The sequence below is a fragment of the Pelobates fuscus genome, chromosome 1, assembly GCF_036172605.1.
Source record: "Pelobates fuscus isolate aPelFus1 chromosome 1, aPelFus1.pri, whole genome shotgun sequence".
Taxonomy (NCBI): Eukaryota; Metazoa; Chordata; class Amphibia; order Anura; family Pelobatidae; genus Pelobates; species Pelobates fuscus.
In genome coordinates, this window is record NC_086317.1 from 68,819,600 (window position 1) to 68,838,643 (window position 19,044).

At 40.7% G+C, this 19,044-nt stretch overlaps 1 protein-coding gene across 1 annotated transcript in view; it reads left to right on the plus strand.

Annotated features, from left to right (window-relative positions):
- BAZ1B (bromodomain adjacent to zinc finger domain 1B) overlaps positions 1–16,191 on the plus strand; it is a 38,055-nt gene extending 21,864 nt beyond the window's left edge. The window contains exons 13-19 of the mRNA XM_063449561.1: positions 525–710; positions 4,279–4,426; positions 4,791–4,938; positions 5,063–5,184; positions 10,148–10,284; positions 13,542–13,645; positions 14,741–16,191. Coding sequence (XP_063305631.1) covers positions 525–710; positions 4,279–4,426; positions 4,791–4,938; positions 5,063–5,184; positions 10,148–10,284; positions 13,542–13,645; positions 14,741–15,071 — 1,176 coding nt within the window. The 3' untranslated portion in view covers positions 15,072–16,191. The remainder of the gene's footprint in view (positions 1–524; positions 711–4,278; positions 4,427–4,790; positions 4,939–5,062; positions 5,185–10,147; positions 10,285–13,541; positions 13,646–14,740) is intronic.
- Positions 16,192–19,044: the final 2,853 nt, after the last annotated feature.

Sequence of the window (19,044 nt, forward strand, 5' to 3'; positions counted from 1 at the left end):
CATTCCCGATTGGAAGATCCTCAAGGGGTACAAGGGAAACCTACATGACCGAAATAAAGCCACCTGACCCACTCGGGCCATACAGGCCTCTCTACCTCCTGTCCTACTTATAACTGCAACCCACTCTTCATGCTCAGTATACCAACTTCACTAACATGACCACATTACTGACATGTTATGTTATTGTCCGTTATGTCTATTAATGAAAAAAGTGCTGCGTCCTCATATGCCAAGTATATGTAACCATCTGTTTTAAAATAATTTCCTTGCTTATGCTCTCTTTGCCACAATAGCACCATTGTTACTACGTGCACTGCAAAAATAAAGAATAAAAAGGCCATTTGTCTCAGTATATTTTAAATGGACTTCTTGCCTACACTTTCAAAGTTAAAAAAAAAAAACACTTTAAACCACTTACTCCTGAATTTTATTTGTTCCATGATAGCCTGTGCTTTCAGGTAAATGTTAACACCTGGTAGCCCTTTTTATAGAAGTAATGCTCACCATGTGTCTTCTCTTAATAGGTCCGTTCCCTGGAGAGTCTGAAGGATTTTGGGGAGTGCATTATATCTCTTCAAGCAGCTGTTATCAAGAAGTTCCTCCAAGGGTTCATGGCACCAAAACAGAAAAAACGCAAGGCACAGTCTGAAGAATCTGCAGCAAAAACTGAGGAACAGGATGAGGAAAAGAGAATGGCTGAAGAAGCAAAGGTTATTGTTTGCTTGCTAAGATTGCTTGTGAATGTCCCTTTTCTTTTCCTTTCATTATGCCTTTCTCAGTGATGGTTTGCTCTTGCTATTATAGCTTACACTTGTTTCTGTACAACCTTTTCGATAAATGCTTTTACTACTGACACGTCTTACCCTCTTAAGGTTTTCAAGAAAAATGCTGACCAAGTTGCTTAACCCCGTTACGACACATGATGGAAATATTCCGTCATGATTCCCTTTCATTCCAATAGTTGTGTCATTAAGGGGTTTAAGGAACACTGTAGGGTCTGGAACACGTGTATTCCTGACCCTATAGTGTTAAAAACACCATTTAGATGGCTTGCCCCATTTAACCACCTTAAAAGGAATTAAAACTTATTTCTAGTGCTGCACATGCCCTGCCCCAATCCTCCTCCTTGCTGGCATCAGAACTTACAACTTATTTAAAAAAAATATATTTTAGCCAATTCAGTGCTTTCCCATAGTAAAAGCATTAAATTGGCTGAAACTGGAAAGGAGACGAGGGCCAAACACCAGCTTGGCCAATCTTCACCTCCATGAGAAAAATTCAGACTCCAGGCAGAGAGTGAAAACGCTGAACAGCAGTGCTGCCCACTGTGCAGCACTTCACCAGTGGCCACTGGAGGTATCCCTAGGGGACAATGTAATCATTGCCTTTTTCTCGGAAAAGGCAGTGTTTGCATGAAAATTCAACAAGCTGTTTTGGTGACTATAGTGTATCTTACAAATGTAATGTCTCTCTAGCTGTGTGAAGACAACTCACTTCCCCTCCTTGTTGTTAAATGCTCACATATCCCCGATCTGGAATGAAGAAAACACAAACTACATGGCAATCGTGAGACAGACTTCTCAGGTGCTGTAGGCGTATTTTCCTTCCCTTAATGTTGTCTTTCAGTGAATGTATAGGTGGTTGTAGGATCTCTGCATCTATACGATCTTATTGTGCTATAACCTATATACTGATACTGTTTTTACTGTTCCTTATTGGATGCAATTTGCTAAAGCATATTTCTTTACTGGAGTTTGAGACTCTTAAGTCCTGTTGTGGGTTCACACTAAAACTGTGCCAGCAATATTTATGGTTGTATTTTGGGGGACTGGGAAGATAAATATTTACTTGAGCTAAAGGTTTATAATGCTGAATGAAGGATGCATTTTTTTTTTTTCTAGTATGCAGGATATATCCTTCAAATCTATAGTGGGTTTTCAGACATGCTTAAATAAACTGTTTGAAAGCTTAGCCACTGTTCAGAGAGCAGTAATGCCACTCATCGTCCTTTTGCCTTGTCAGCTGTGAAGACTGCAGGATAAGCGCATATTCCTGTTGGGTTATTAACACCCTGGCTTAGTTATTCATTAGTTTGGAAGCATGACCGTGAGCATGGCTTAGCCTCTAGATACATATTTGGAATATACTGTTCAGTGCCCAGTTAAAACAAATGTGGATGGTCTCTAGCATTTTTTTGTTCTATGTCACAAGAAGGGTACACAGTACTTCATGCCTCCCTTTATAGCCCTGCATGGATCAGGATCAGACTTTGAGTGCTGTCGTTTTGTTTGCATTGTTTACGTTCCAAACATTTTTCCACAAAGAACATCAGGTTCCTTAGGAAGGTGGAAATAGCTTTGTTTATGTTTGTATCAAAGTTCCCCTTTTATGGCCATGTGAAGACCCACTATTACAGCGGGCATAAATATAGAATAATTTTGTGCAGTGTCCACATGGTGGCAGCGTCTGCTTCAGTCATGGTGGATTTTAATTTTTTTTTTTATTTTAAATGGTAGACTTCAGAATGTACTGTATGTTCTTCAATTATCTGATTTTATAAATGTCTGATTTCCACCACAGAAATCTCATTACATATTGCTCATTCTGCCCTCTCGGTTTAAATTTATCCCTACACTCCAACTCTGCCCAGTCACAAATAAGATTACCTGTGATGGGAGAATAGCCTTTTATATATGTTGTACTTTATTAATATTATTGGTATTTATATAGTGCCAACTAATTCCGCAGCGCTTTACAATATTATGAAAGGGGGAAATTTACAATAAATGAGACCATTACACAATGACACAGGAACAATAGGTAGATGAGGGCCCTGCTCAAAAGAGCTTACAGTCTAGAGGAGGTGGGGTACAAATACACCACAGGGCAGCAAACAAGGTGGGAAAGTAGCAGAACTGGAGGAGAGTGGAGTATGGCTCTTTTATGAGAGACAGACAGATTTAGAGAAGTATAGATAAGTTACTCTGGGAGTACACAAGTATTTCTGAACAGATGTGTTTTGAGGGACTTCTTAAACAATTGGAGACTAGGGAAAAATCTGATGGGGGTAGGCAGGCTGTTCCAAAAGAAGGGAGCCGCCCATGAGAAGTCCTGCAAGCCAGAGTTAGCAGTAAGGGTGCAAGCAGCAGAGAGGAGGTCACTGGCAGAGCGGAGAGACAGAAGGGGCATATCTATGAATCAGGGAAGAAATGCAAGAGGGGCTAGTGGGTTAGTGCTTTATAGGTAAGAGTTGGCATTTTGGATTGACACCTATATGATACAGGAAGCCAGTGTAAGGATAGACAGATGGACGACGGGTGAGAAAGATCAGCCTGGCGGCAGCATTCATTACCGGTTGTAGCGGGGCAGTTTGGATTTTGGGGAGACCAACTAGGATAGTTTTACAGTAGTCCATGCGAGAGATTACCAGAGTATGAACAAGCTCCATGGCAGCATCTTGCATGAGAAAGGATACCCTCCTGCAAAAAGTATTTTTTTTTTTTTTATTTTTTTTTTTTTCTGTGGTAGCAGTTCTTTACAAGGGCTGGATATACCTTGGCAAGCTGTAGGCTTCATTCTCCACAAAAGGTGTACCAGTCTATTAACCCTATGAATGATCTAGTTTCCCAACCCTCCTCCCCTCCCCCCCCCCCCCTCCCCCCCCCCCCCCATTGGATAAGGCTTGCCAGTCTGCCTACAACATGCTCGCATATTGGAGAAGACAACGGTTGGCTTGCTTTGCATCTGTTGTTTTAGTATTGTGTCAATGTTCATTTGTCACATGACTGTAACAGACCTAATGTGACAGGATAATCCTGTGCCTGTATTTTGTGGTCTCTTCTGATTTAACCCTTCTTTAGATGGAATTCCTTCCTGGCCACAAGTTCCTGAACATTGTACAAAATAGTATCTGAAACATTCTAACATAATACAGTATACTACAAATTACTGATGGCAAAGCAAGTTGGTTAAACAACCTGTAGGTTTATGTTAATCAGCAGTCCAGCTACTATTCCCATGTGGTTCAGAAATCTTCCAAAAAAGGGTCTGGATTCCAATCCTAGGAACTGTAGTTTTTCAGCAGTTGAAGGGCTGCATTTTTGTCTTTTTTTTTTCCATTTTTTATATAAACCTATTTTCTCCATTAATGCCAAGATATGCTGGAACAGATTAACATTGGTCATATAGTTGGTTTAGTGTTTGAACACCTAAACAAAACTATGTTAGCGACATAGAATAGCTTGGAATTTAAAATTTTTTTTTTTTCATATTTTACAGGTTGCCTCAGCTGTGGAAAAGTGGGCGTCTGCTATCCGTGAGGCTCAAACGTTTTCCCGCATGCATGTGTTGCTTGGGATGCTAGATGCCTGCATTAAATGGGACATGTCTTCTGAAAATGCTCGTTGTAAAGTCTGTCGCAAAAAAGGTAAATCGTAAGCCAGACTTATAACATGTGCTTGAGTATGTACGCTAGGTTTGGCAGATCACCTTTATTTTTATGAACAACCTTAACTAGTTCATGCTTATGTGCCGTTTATGTAACTCACTGCCCTGTAGTATACAGTATTCATGTGCTGCAGTAATGCAACAACTGAACAATTTGTGTATTTTTGGTTCTAGTCTTCATGTCTTCCACCGTGCATTCTGCATATTGCTGGGCAGCACTTTTCATACAGTATTGTGTTATCTGGTAGATCTGAGAGGCCTAACTGGAAATTGTAAAATAAATGGTGTCTGGATAGTAACATTGCTGTGCTGAGTCTGACTTAAACTTTCAATCTTGTTTGCAGGTGAAGATGACAAGCTAATACTCTGTGATGGGTGTAACAAGGCATTCCATCTCTTCTGTCTGCGCCCAGTATTGCTTAATATACCAGAAGGAGAGTGGCTGTGTCCAGCATGCCAGCCAGCCACTTCCAGGCGCAGTGCCCGTGGCAGGTAAGGACCCAGTATTGGCAGCTCTTCATAGTCTTGGCGTGTATAAGAATTTATACCAGGTATTAGAAATTTGGTTGTGAATGCAGTCTTTATAAATAATGGTTCTTCTGTCATTTCAAACCAGGAATTATGCTGAAGATTCCACAAATGATGAGGATGACGAAGAGGAGGAGGAAGAAGAATCTGAGGAGGAAGACGAGGACTCGGAGGATGATGACGATGACAATGAAGCAATGGGATTGAGATGTAAGTAAAACTGTGGATACTTATTTAAGATCTCTTCTTGTAATGTCAAACTTTTTATTTCATATAATTTTTTAAGTGGTGGGAAAACGGGCTGCTGTTTGCCTGCTAGTAGTGATTGGTTACTCCATGAAAGCAGGGCTCATTGTATACTGGTGAATCCATTAAAACAAGTTCTGCTTCCACAACATGTTGATTTTAATTTTCCATCTTATCTTTCAGTAGTTCATTGGTACACATAAAATAAATTGCAACGGTCCAGTGAAATAAACATAGGTGTTAAAAATGGCCTGTGTTAGCCTCTTAAGATCAGACCATGTATTTGTAATTTGAGGCCTGGAAGCTTGTTTGTGCTTTTGAATTGTTCATTGCAGAATGTCAGCAGTTTTACCAAATGTCAATAAGCTTGTCCATACTATGCACAGCAGACCACTTCTCTTCTCTACCTTTATTATAAATAGTATTAGTACAGCGACAAGCTTCTGTGCTGGCATTTTGGATAGCTTTTTTTTTTTTTTTTTTTTTTTTTTTAAACTTTACTACTTCATATAATTTAGAAGGCAGTGCACATTTGTAAATTAAAGGGAGTTTCCGGGCAGTACAATAACTTTATTAGAATGCAGTTATTATGCCAGGAGGGTCCCTGTCACCGTTAAGGGCTTAGCTCTGATGTTTTTCTACAGATTTTGTTAAAGGCTTCAATCAGTAAACCTTGGACAGGGAGGCCACTGATTGGCTGATACTCCTAGCTATACAGTGGCTCCTTGTTCACAAAACCGCTTGAGATAAATACATATGTACCGCACTGTTCAAATACAATGATAAAAATCACAATTTAGTAGATCTATCCTCAGAGTGCTAAACTACCAGAAAGTAAATGGACCAGTTGACTGACAGCCAGAGGGGTGGAACGAGGTTTATTTAGAAAACTGCCAATTTCTACTGAAATCTGCATTTTATTTTTTAATGGGGCACACTCTTCACACTTCTGCAAGGTAAAGTTATTTTAGATGTCTGGAGTGTTTCTTTTACGTGTAATAGACTGCACCCATTCCTTATGCCAGTGCACATCCCAGTGGTTTGTCTGCTTGACACTTCTGTCGGATGGCTGTCACTTTTAAACATTTGTAGGAGGCAGTTTAACCCAGGCAGAGAATGTTTTGCTAGTTCCTTTCTGTATTTGCATTAAGTACCTGCCAGAATCTTGTTTTTCATAACTAACCTTTAGGTCATATGGTAAATTGCATTTTATTTAACCCCTTAAGGACCGGACTGTTTTTGCGATGTTGTACATTTGCGACCAGGCATCTTTTTACACTTTTGTGGTGTTTGTGTTTAGCTGTAATTTTCCGCTCTCTCATTTACTGTTCCCATACAAATTATATATTGTTTTTTTCAGGACAAAAGGGGCTTTCTTTACATACCATTGTTTATATAATCTCATGTAGTTTAATTTTAAAAAAAGTAAAAAATATGATGAAAAATTGAAAAAAATACAGGTTTTTTTACTTTTATGTGAAAAACATTTTACTCATCTACAAAAGCGAATGAAAAAAACTGCTAAATAGATTCAAAATTTTGTCCTGAGTTTAAAAATACCCAGTGTTTACATGCTTTATTGCTTTTTTTGGCATGTTATAGGGCTATAAGTACAAGTAGGATATTGCGGTTTCAAAACATACATTTTTAAAATGTATCAATAGTGACATTGTAACACTATTATCTGTCATAAATCGCTAAATAACACCCCACATGTACATATTTTTTTAAAAGACAACCCAGGGTATTCAATAAGGAGTATGTCCAGACTTTTTTAGTAGCCACTTAGTCGCAAACACTGGCCAAAGTTAGCGTTCATATTTGTTTGTGTGTGAAAAAAGTAAAAAAACTAAATTGAACGCTAATTTTGGCCAGTGTTTGTGACTAAGTGGCTACTAAAAAAGACTGGACATACCCCATTTGCAATACCTTGGGTTGTCTTCTTTTGCAAATGGTATGCCATCATGGGGGTAATTCTCATTCCTGGGCTACCATACGCTCTCAAAGGCAACGTAACCAACCTGGCCATTTTCAATGTAAAAATATTTGACCCTGTAACTTTCATAAACTCTATAAAACCTGTACATGGGGGCTACTGTTATACTCAGGAGACTTTGCTGAACGCAAATATTAGTGTTTTAAGACTGGAAAATGTATCACAACCATTATATCATCAGTAAAAGTGCTGTTTGTGTGTGAAAAATGCAAAAAAAGTCACTTTCACTGACAATATAATCGCTGTGATATGTTTTACTGTTTTGAATCACTAATATTTGTGTTCAGCGAAGTCTCCCGAGTAAAACAGTAACCCCCATGTACAGGTTTTAGGGTGTCGTAGAACGTTACAGGGTAAAATACAGTGATTGCAAATTAAATTCTCTGGACTTTCGGCCTGGGTTGGCAGGCAGGTCCCTTGAATTGCAATCAATAAAATAACTTAATTATGTAAAAATATTACATAAATACGCACGTAGAATTTAAATATATATGCATATTTATATATTTGAAGTCTAAGTGTATATTTATATAATTATTTATGTAATTTTGTATATGGACATATGAATAGTTCGTATTCTTTTTATTTATTTATTTATATATACATAGATATATACAATTTCATTCTAAGTGTATTTTGATATCAAAATACAGTTAGAATAAAATTTCGTATAGATATATAATTTTTTTAAAATTTTTTACATGTTTAATTTCATTTAAATTACTTATTTGTATTTTATAATATATATAGTTATTATATATACGTGTGTAATTTAATAAGTGCATTTTTATAGTAATATATGTACATATTATAAAAATACACTTAGCAGGACATTATATATGATATATAGACATAATATATATATATATATATATATTATACCTATATAATTATTTTTTTTTATTTTAAATTATTTTTTTTTTCTGATTTTACACTAGCAGGGAGATTGCCTGTCAGCACACAGTCCCCCTGCAGGTGGATACATGGACACCTATTGTGACCATGTGGTCGCCCTGTTGGGCAATCGCATGGCCACAGGGGTCCTAATTCGCCATGGGGAGACTGTCTGGGCTGCAGGCAGTCTCCCCACAACGGGAGCGACGGTCTTGAACCGTCCTCGGTCCTTAAGGGGTTAAACATGAGCTTTCTGTATTGATTTGAGAAGTGCAATAAGATATGGCTGCTTTTCTTGTTAGCTGGCAGTGTCTACTCGACGCACAGCAATTTTTCCTATTGCAGATTTTTAAGCTGCTGCCTTAACCACAGAGCATTTCCAGATCACCTCACAGGCCTCTAGGAAATCTGCACCACCTCAATAAATGCTGTTTTCTAATATGGTTATTGGTATTCTGTATGCATGTAACTGCTATCTATGATGTCTTTAACACTTCCATAGCTTAGTGGGCACAGTAAAAAAAAAAAAAAAAAAAAAATATGTAGGTGGTGGAGGCCATGCTATGCCTTTTCTGAAAAAAATCTCAAGCTTGCATTCCTGAGTCGTTATTTTTACTTAAAAAAAATAAATAAATAAAAACCCTAATCTGCACGCAATAAGAACCCTCTCCCAGTACTAGAACGGTCCTCTCTAAATAAGCCAGAAGGTTAAAACGATACTTAGAGACTGTCAGGACATATAATGCAATACACCCATTTAAGTTTCACCAATTAAAGTGCAGTGAAGTATTTTGCTTTAGAGGTAAAGGAATGTTTGTTTTCAATTTTTTTATGCAGTAGAGATGGGGAGAGAGGACTTTAAATTACTCAGTTTTAGTGTAATTAGAGGTTTTTCTGCATCACCTATAGGCAAACTATTAAACCGTGGCCTCCTTGGTGAATCAAGCATTAATAGATTCCCTGGTATGTGCTAGAAGGGATACAAATTATCTCTCTCTCGCTCTATCGCAGTCTGTCTGTTTCTAAATGGAAAACCGCATATAACAAGGTCCATACTGGGGCCCAGTGCAATCCTGATAGAAAAAGGACAGGAAGAACTTTCCACTTTGAGCTTTAGAAGGCATATTTGACCCTGACTTGACCACAAATGGCACAATGTATCCTGATAAGGTTTCTTATGAGAAGGTTAGGTTTCAAGTTGGCTGTGTTGGAAAGGGTTAATTGTAGCCTTTGCCTTACTATGGAACTTCAAAGAATGGGACATTGTTGGCTCTTGCACACAGGAGCTGCCCGCACAGCATGCTGTCGGCAGTCGTTTCATTTACAAGAGGCACGTTTGTGTGCGAGTGTGGGACATAAAGATGAAAGTCTAGGGATCCAACAGGATCAGAATTTCTGTGCAAGCGACAGCCGCCTCTCTAGGGAATGCAGTTATAGAGAGGCAACAGGCGTTAAAGCTCAATGTTTAGCCCCTGTCGTAGTAACCGGACACGTGTTTGCCCCCATCCCCAAGTCGGTTAAGTTCCCACTGATTAACTTGGCAACTGTGAGATCCCGCTGTGTGGCCTTCTTTTTGTTTGCTCTCCACTCATCTCTCACCGGCAGCAGCTGTATCGCAGTGTTTAAGTGGGGGAGGGGGGGAGGTGGGAACAAATGTCCCTTTCTTCCTCCACAGTTGTCTCTGGAGATCAGACCTAACACTTTGCATCTTTATAACTTGTGTGTGCCCTTGAGGCGTTCCATGAAGTAGTAAGTGGAAGGGAGTGTAGCATGACCCAGGATGCCTAGTTTGTTGGTGTAATAAAGTGCTGTATAAATTGAGGCTGACATGCTAGTGAAGTAAAATAGTAATTTAATACAATGTGTCTTAAGCCAATCCATTGGACTTTTATCTGTTGTAAATCTATATTTGGTACACGAGGCATTAATTATGTTTTATATCTCACATACTCCATATTTTTTAAAACCTGCTGTAAATCTATTTTATTGACTTCATACTGATTTTTGGGGTTGTTTTGCTTTTTGTCCCTTTTTTAGTGAGATCCCGTAAAACAAAAGGCAAAGCAAGCAAACTCCATCGTCAGCGTGGGCGTCCTTCCAAGCGCAGTCAGCAACCTTCTCGCTCATCTCGACAACGCACACCACCAGACAATGATGCAGATGTGGAAGAAATGGTAAGTCTGGGATATGTCATTATCCTAAGAGATTGAACATTCTGGTAAGAGAAACGACGCACAGTGTTTGAAGCGTGGATTGTCAGAAATTTAAAGTGTAGGGATTTAAATGCCTGTATTGCAGGGCTTCCCAAACTTTTATGGGCCGAGACCCACTTTTCAAAACAGTAATTTTTCGAGACCCACTTGCTTTTAATGCGTATTTTAAAAAGTGAACACCATGGCAATCAGCTTCAGAGGCATACAATTGGCACACCATGGCAAACCGCTTTAGAGGCATACAATTGGCAAACTATAGCAATCAGCTTTAGAGGCATACAATTGGCATACCATGGCAATCAGCTTTAGAGGCATACAATTGGCAAACTATAGCAATCCGCTTTAGAGGCATACAATTGGAACATCATGGCAGCTCTAAATACATAAACTTGGCATATCATGGCAATCAGCTTTAGGTGCAAAAACTTGGCACATCATGGCAATCAGCTTCAGAAGCATACAATTGGCACACCATGGCCAACAGTCAGATGCATAAAATTGGCACACCATGGCAATCAGCTTTAGATGCATAAAATTGGCATAACATGGCAATTTGATATATCATGGCAGTTTTAGAGGCAGAAACGTTACACATCATGGCAATCCGTTTTAGAGGCATACAACTGTTTACTCACAGACTCAGTCAGAATCAGAAATGCTGTTGTCCTGCTCTTTCATCCAGGCACCTCACGTTGATTATCCTAGTGGTGGAACTAATGTAGAGAGGACCCTGGTGCAAGTAGGTTTTCTGGGCCCCCATCTAGTGAAAGTGTGACCAAAAGGTAGATCTCCATCTGTCGGAGAACTTCACAATAATATGCCAGATGGAGATCTACCATTTGCACATCATTGCAGGGTTATATTTGTGAGCAGTGTTTGAATGTAAGCATGTTCTTGTATTAAGTATATGTGTGCATGTATGGGTGTATTTGTATATACTGTTGCTTATGGAATGTAGTGGTGTACTTGTTTGTAATGTTTGCGTTTGAATGCAGGAGTGTTTGTATATGTAGTGTAGGACTTTAAATGCAGGTGTGCTTTTTGTGTGTAGTGTTGGTGTTTGCATGAAGGGGTGTTTGTAGATCATTTTAGTGTTTTAATGCAGGGGTGTGTTTGTATGTAATGTTTGATTGCAGTGTGTGTGTGGTGGATGCAGTGTGTGTATATTGTGTTTATAAAATATACATATACACAATGTGCGTTTCAATGCAAGTATATTTTTTTTGTATGGAGTATGTGGGCAGTGTATACACACACACACACAAATACACACATTGACACAGCGATACACATGATGACACTTAGTTTCCCACACACAGATACACAGCTACTCATGTACACAGATACACACAGACACACGCAGAGACAGGAGGTGAGTGTGACAGTGTGGGAGGGAGTGTGTGTACTGGTAACAGTGTGGGAGGGAGTGTGTGTACTGGTAACAGTGTGGGAGGGAGTGTGTGTACTGGTAACAGTGTGGGAGGGAGTGTGTGTACTGGTAACAGTGTGGGAGGGAGTGTGTGTACTGGTAACAGTGTGGGAGGGAGTGTGTGTACTGGTAACAGTGTGGGAGGGAGTGTGTGTACTGGTAACAGTGTGGGAGGGAGTGTGTGTACTGGTAACAGTGTGGGAGGGAGTGTGTGTACTGGTAACAGTGTGGGAGGGAGTGTGTGTACTGGTAACAGTGTGGGAGAGAGTGTGTGTACTGGTAACAGTGTGGGGGCAGGGGGAGAGAGGGTTACGGTGGGTGGGCAGGGGGAGAGAGGGTTACGGTGGGTGGGCAGGGGGAGAGAGGGTTACGGTGGGTGGGCAGGGGGAGAGAGGGTTACGGTGGGTGGGCAGGGGGAGAGAGGGTTACGGTGGGTGGGGGGCGGGGGGAGAGAGGGTTACGGTGGGTGGGGGGCGGGGGGAGAGAGGGTTACGGTGGGTGGGGGGCGGGGGGAGCGAGGGTTCCGGTGGGTGGGGGGCGGGGGGAGCGAGGGTTCCGGTGGGTGGGGGGCGGGGGGAGCGAGGGTTCCGGTGGGTGGGGGGCGAGGGTTCCGGTGGGTGGGGGGCGGGGGGAGCGAGGGTTCCGGTGGGTGGGGGGCGGGGGGAGCGAGGGTTCCGGTGGGTGGGGGGCGGGGGGAGCGAGGGTTCCGGTGGGTGGGGGGCGGGGGGGAGCGAGGGTTCCGGTGGGTGGGGGGCGGGGGGGAGCGAGGGTTCCGGTGGGTGGGGGGCGGGGGGGAGCGAGGGTTCCGGGGGAGCGAGGGTTACGGGGGGCGGGGGGGAGCGAGGGTTCCGGGGGAGCGAGGGTTACGGTGGGTGGGGGGCAGGCAGAGAAGGGGTTACATTGGGGTGGGGGGGGGGGGGGGGCATTGTTTGAGCTCTGTGCCCTACCTTCATTAGACTAAGTGAATATTGCACATTCAATTATCCTAGGAATACTTCCAGCAGGGTGAATACTTCCAAACAGAGTGGACCAATGTCCATGCAGAATATAGTAGTAAAAAAAGTGCTCTGGGCACACCTGGAGGTTTCTTTGAAGGGCAGTCTTTATTTGGAGTGCAGAATAAAATACGTTTCCACGTGACAAAGGTTCAGTGTAGTCGAAACGTATTTTACTCTGCCTATCCAATCTCCAGGTGTGCTCAGAATGCTTTTTCACTACCAATTAACATTCCAGTTTTCTCCATCTTCTCACTAGTCAATTTACCTTATTGCCTCCCCCATTATGTATGCCCCTTTAATTTATTCTCTACCTTCGCATACATTATTTGGCTCCTCTGCACATTCTATCTCCCTCCACACAATTGCTTCGTAACATGCCACTTTGACGATTTCTAATAATGTGGTTGCTTAGTAATTCATGTGCTACTGAGATACTCTTCTAAAAAATAAAGTTCTAGTTTTAAAACCTGCTGCCTAAATGCACATAAAATGTGCATGAAAACTGCTGCACACACAGCACGTCTTGGTACTCTTTGGAATCTAAAAAGTGGATTTTCACTCTTGCAATGATTTTAGTTTTGCTCAAACAAGACACTTTATATCAGTATTGCAACTAGCTATAAACTATTTAATATGCTGGTTTAAACCGTATAACTGTTTAAAATCCATTTATAAAGATATATTAGTCTCATTTATGCAGAACAACCAATAACATATCTATATTGCTAGCTGATCATAATACAACTGTTTACAACTTTATTTTATAAACCAACCTTTTCATTCTTTCTTAGATACGTCATAGTAAGCCCCCCTCCAGGCGCCAGAACCAAGAGCTGCAGAAGTGTGAAGAACTGTTGTCCAAACTTATAAAATACAGATTCAGCTGGCCTTTCAGGTGAGTCTGTTTACCATTACAGTATACCAAGCATAAGTGACATTGTCCCAAATGGTGTACACAATGTCTCTCAGGATGACAATTGGGCTACACTTCATCAAGCAAATACTTTGATTTGCAGTGAATGTTAAAGGATCACTATAGTGCCAGGAAAACCTACTCGTTTTCCTGGCACTTTAGTGCCCTGAGGGTACTCCCCACCCTCAGGGTCCCACTCCCGCCAGGCTGGATGGAGAGGAAAGGGGGCACTTGCCTTTCTCCAGTGCCGGGCTCCCTCGGTGCTGGAGACTCTTCTCCTCCTTTCCCCATCATCGGCTGAGTGTGCATTCAGCCAGTCTCCTAGGAAAGCATTCTCAATGCTTTCCTATGGACGCTGGCATCTTCTCACTGTGAAAATCACAGTGAGAAGTGCGGAAGCGCCTCTAGCGGCTGTCAATGAGACAGCAACTAGAGGCTGGGTTAACCCTAAAGTAAACATAGCAGTTTCTATAGTGGTCCTTTAATATGTATCTATTTAAATAAAACCGTTGCAAGCAATAAATATAAAATATAGTGTTAGCGCTTCTACAGGAAATTATAAATAAATAGAATAGACTTATTCACAGCAATATTTAATAGTATCAACAGACGCATCAGCTCAAAGTTTTTGCATAAAACATAGATGCACTTCGCAGTGGCATCTGACATCGCAATAATGTCAAAACTACAAATCAAATGCCCTTGTGATGTGTAAAATACAAGCCAAACCTAAAAAAAAAGGCCAGCAGGCTAACTGTAAAATATACCCCTAAAATAAAACGGTCTGCTTTTATATTTTTAATTGGAAATTTGTTGAAAAATCATGATTTTGGCCTGGTCATTCATACTTCAATTGTAAAATTAGCAGTGACCCTTCCATTCCATCTTGGAAGTACTTCAGAGTGCTTTCTAGATTTGCTATCCCGCAAACGGTGACAATTATGAAGTGCATATTCCAACCAGTGGTTCCCTATACTAGTTTCCCATGAGCTGTTTGGATCATTCATATAAATCTTTTATATGAAAACCCATTTTTTGTTCTCATTTATTTTTTATTTTTGTTTATTTGCTATTCAGGGAGCCTGTGAGTTCTGAAGATAACGAAGAATATCTCAAGGTTGTCACAAGCCCTATGGACTTCCAGACCATGCAGAGCAAGTGTTCATGTGGTAACTACCAGACAGTGCAGGAATTTCTCAATGACCTTAAACTGGTATTTGGGAATGCAGAGATGTATAATGATCCAGGAAGCCCTCAGATGTCTTGTTTGGAGAAAACTGAGCAATGTGCTAAAGACCTCCTCAGCAAGCACCTCCCAGGACATCCTTACCAGAGGAGGCATCGTAAACAGCAGGCTCCCCAGCCAGAGCCTACCAACGCTGGCAGGGGGCGCAAGCGGAAGAAATGAATACTTTGACTGGAAAGGGGACGGGGTAGGGGTCAAGGGTTTGAGGGAGAGGAAAACTGGAGGTTGTGGGGACAAAAGCTGTAGGTCATTCCCCCAGATCTGAAGACCAAAACCTGCTTTTGTTGAAAAGGAAAGAATTTAAGGATGGCTCATTAAAAATTTGGATGTGTGGTTGATTCTTCTCTGGCGTCTGCTGAAGCCAAGTTAAGGACAATTACAAATCAAAGTTGATTAAAACCAAAAACATGGTTCCCATTACTCAACCTTGTAAAATTTGCTGCTACCCAATACTATGTTAACCCTTTTTAGTTATTAATGTCTGCAGGCTCACTGCTGATTTTTTCTTTTTTTAAGTTTATGTAAATGTTAGGTTCTACAGTGCTTTGATTCAAACTCTGTTTTTGTACTTGAAGAGTCAGAGCTGCACATAGAACAGTCATAAGCACTTATTGATGTATTCAGGCAGTGAAAAAATTGAGCTTTCAGTTCCTCACCACCACTCTGATCTCTAAAATAGCAGAGTGTTCCTGGCCCTGTTTACATTGTTTCGTAAGATTTCCACACCGACCACTGTTTAAACCTAGAATGTAGTGGTGTCTTGTAATTTCTCAAATCTGCTCTGCTCTCGTTAATGTAGAATAATACCATATTTTTGTAAACATGTCCCAGACTCTCAATTGGAGGCAGCGTTGAGGCTGGGTTAGATCTTGTACCCCATGTCACCAGCACCCAAGTATTGTATTGTTTCTGCCGCCCTATCTCTTTAAAGGCTACCAGCAAACCCTTCTAACACAGGCCGGTTTTGGAGAGGAATGAAAACAGACCTTGCTGTCCCCTCTGCCTCCCCCTCCCTTAATAAATAAATAAATAAAAGATGGGTTCTTTTTAATTCTTCTTCTATGCCGACACAGGTATCGACCGTCAAACAGGAAAGTCACTTTTGTGTAATTTTTTTTTTTTTTTTGTACTGACCTATTTCCCCCCCTATTTTCTAGATATTCAATGTTTGCTTGTGATCTTGTATAAAGGGAGACTTTGTCTGGATTTGGCACATGTACAGTACAGTTTATATGAAAACAAGTGTTTGCCTTTATTAATATTAAAACAGAAGGAACCACGTATAACTGTTGTAAAGAGTTTGCTTTTAAGCCATGTATCTATTTCTTCCTTTTTAAACTCTACAGTTTTCTAGAACATGTCATGTCCACAAATATAAACCACCTTTGTGATCTTTTAACTGTTTTTAGGGATTTGTTTCAAAATAGCAAAGAAGTCTAGAGTTGTGTCCATTTTAAAACTGGATGCACAGATAATGCACTACCATATGTGTAGATAAGATTATCCATGAAAGGACATGCAGACAAATGTAAGCCAATCCTCGCAATCCCATTAATTTCAGAGATTGATCAATACTCTAGTCAAGGAGCACATTAATGTTTGTTCTTATCTCAAAAGAAAGAACAGATTTAAAGTATACAGAAATAAAAAAAAGTGTGGATTGCTTTCCTTTTCTGGGCAGCAGTGTTAATTTTGTCATCTAATAATGTTGGTAGACTCAAATTTTTGATATTTAGTAGACTAAATGAACTCACATGACTAAAATGACACAAACGACTTTAGTCAAGACTATGACTACAACTAAATTTGCTGCCAAATTAACACAGGGGGGAGGGAGGCGACAAAATTAACCACATGGAGGGCGGTTGGGGTGGGTTTCAGGGGACTTAAGACATCCAGGGGGCTTTAAGAATGAGACGCATGGAGGGACTTGTGGGGCAAATTAGATGATTGGAGGGGTAACGAGACTCCCAAATGGGGCTATGAAGAGTAAGATGCACAGAGGGGAGAAAGGGCAAAAGAGTCTTTAACTAAACCCACTGGAGTTTAGTAGTGTCGACTAAAACCTACTGGAGATTTAGTTAACTAAAAAAATTCAGATGACTAACACACAACTAAAACTAAAATGGCTTTTTAGTTAAAAGACTGACTAAAACTAAATTGAAATTTGCTGCCAAAAATAACTGCTGAGCAGTGCTGACTTGCAGTAATAAAGCCTTTCTTTACATTTAGTTCAGATGCAACAACCTCCAAAAGCCCTTATGTGATTTAAAAATATATATATTTTTTTTAAATAATTTTATAAATCTATTATCCATGAATTTACCATAGAATGGGTCGATTCAAGCTTGCAGTGCCCCATTTAAATCCCTGGTTTAGGATCGGATCTACCTCCAGTTGCTTTGTGTCCTTTTCAAATGGCTTTTTTTTTTTTTTGGTCCTAATGTGCTGAGGGCCAACCCAGAGTTCTGTTGGCATGGATTTAGATTAGGAAAGCTAGGTGTTTTTGCATTTACTATTCATTGGTAAATTTACTGTTCAGGTGAATAAAAATAAGAAGCCCTCTACATTCTTTATTGTGGTTTCTCACCGGGTTTAGTGAAGGGGACCTATTGTCAGTGAGTCAGTAAGCAGTGAGTTGTGGATTTGCTTGCCACTAATTTTATGTAATGGGTACTCCACAAACTATTGGCAAATGAGAGAGTGGTTACTGAAACGCCACATGAGGTAGAAACTGCCTGCAGACATGTTACTACTAAATGCAAGCTCACATGTTTTAATGTACCGTATATATTCGAGTATAAGCCGAGTTTTTCAGCACATTTTTTGTGCTGAAAAACCCCAACTCGGCTTATAATCGAGTCAATAGTCTGTATTATGGCAATTTGCATTGCCGTAATACAGACGGGGGGCTGTGAGAGAGCGTTACTTACCTCTCCTGCAGCTCCTGTCAGCTCTCTCCTCCTCCGCGCCGTCCGTTCAGCACCTCGGTCAGCTCCCAGTGTAAATCTCGCGAGAGCCGCGGCTCTGCAACACATACACACACTGCACTCACGCACTGCTGCACTCGCGCGCGCGCACACACACGCGCTGCACTCACGCACTCGCACGCGCTGCGCGCGCTGCACGCACACGCGCGCTGCACTCGTACGCGCACACACGCACACGCTGCATTCATTATATACACACGCTGGAAATAAATATTCAATTAATATAATTTTTTTAGGATCTAATTTTATTTAGAAATTTACCAGTAGCTGCTGCATTTCCCACCCTAGTCTTATACTCGAGTCAATAAGTTTTCCCAGTTTTTTGGGGTAAAATTAGGGGCCTCGGCTTATATTCGGGTCGGCTTATACTCGAGTATATACGGTATGTCTTTTTGAAACCTGTTATGTCCCCATTCTCACACCTTATTAATTCCTAAACGGAATCATTCTACTGGGCACCAATGGGTCATTGATTTAGAAGCATGAACAGTGTTATTAAAACTGCATGAATACTGTATTCAGAAAATATTGAGACCCCCACATTGCAGCCTCATACTGCATTTGTTTTATCATTTTTTTTCCCCACATCAATCTACACGTCAATTTTTTTTTATTTTTTTTATTTTTTTTTAAATATCCCATTAATATAAGTATTCATACCTTTTTGCTGTGATATAATACTTCAAATGTAGCTCAGATGTATGATTAGGGTCCACCTGCGGCAATTCAAATCATTTGGAAAGGAGCACCGCTATCTATATATGGTCTTATAGCTGATATACAACTTTATCCAAGCAAAAATCAAGCAATGAGGTCAAAGGAACTACCCGCAGAGCTCAGACATGATTGAGTCAAAGCTCAGTTCTGGAGATGGCTAAAGAATGTGAACAATTTTTTTTTTTTAATTTATTTTTGTTGTCCACGAAATCGATGAATTGAGAAGCTGAATCTCTTTCACGCCCCCAAAGCTAATCATGTCTCACAGCAAGCATAGGATGCCAAGCTAAAGTTTTTTTTGGTTTTTTTTTTTTAGCCAAAAACTTGGCCTAGCATCACAAGCCATGCAGGCCGCTTCACAAGATGGCGGAGGCTCGTTGGATGATAACAGCCCACTCTTTGACCCAGGGCACGCCAAGTCTGGCGAA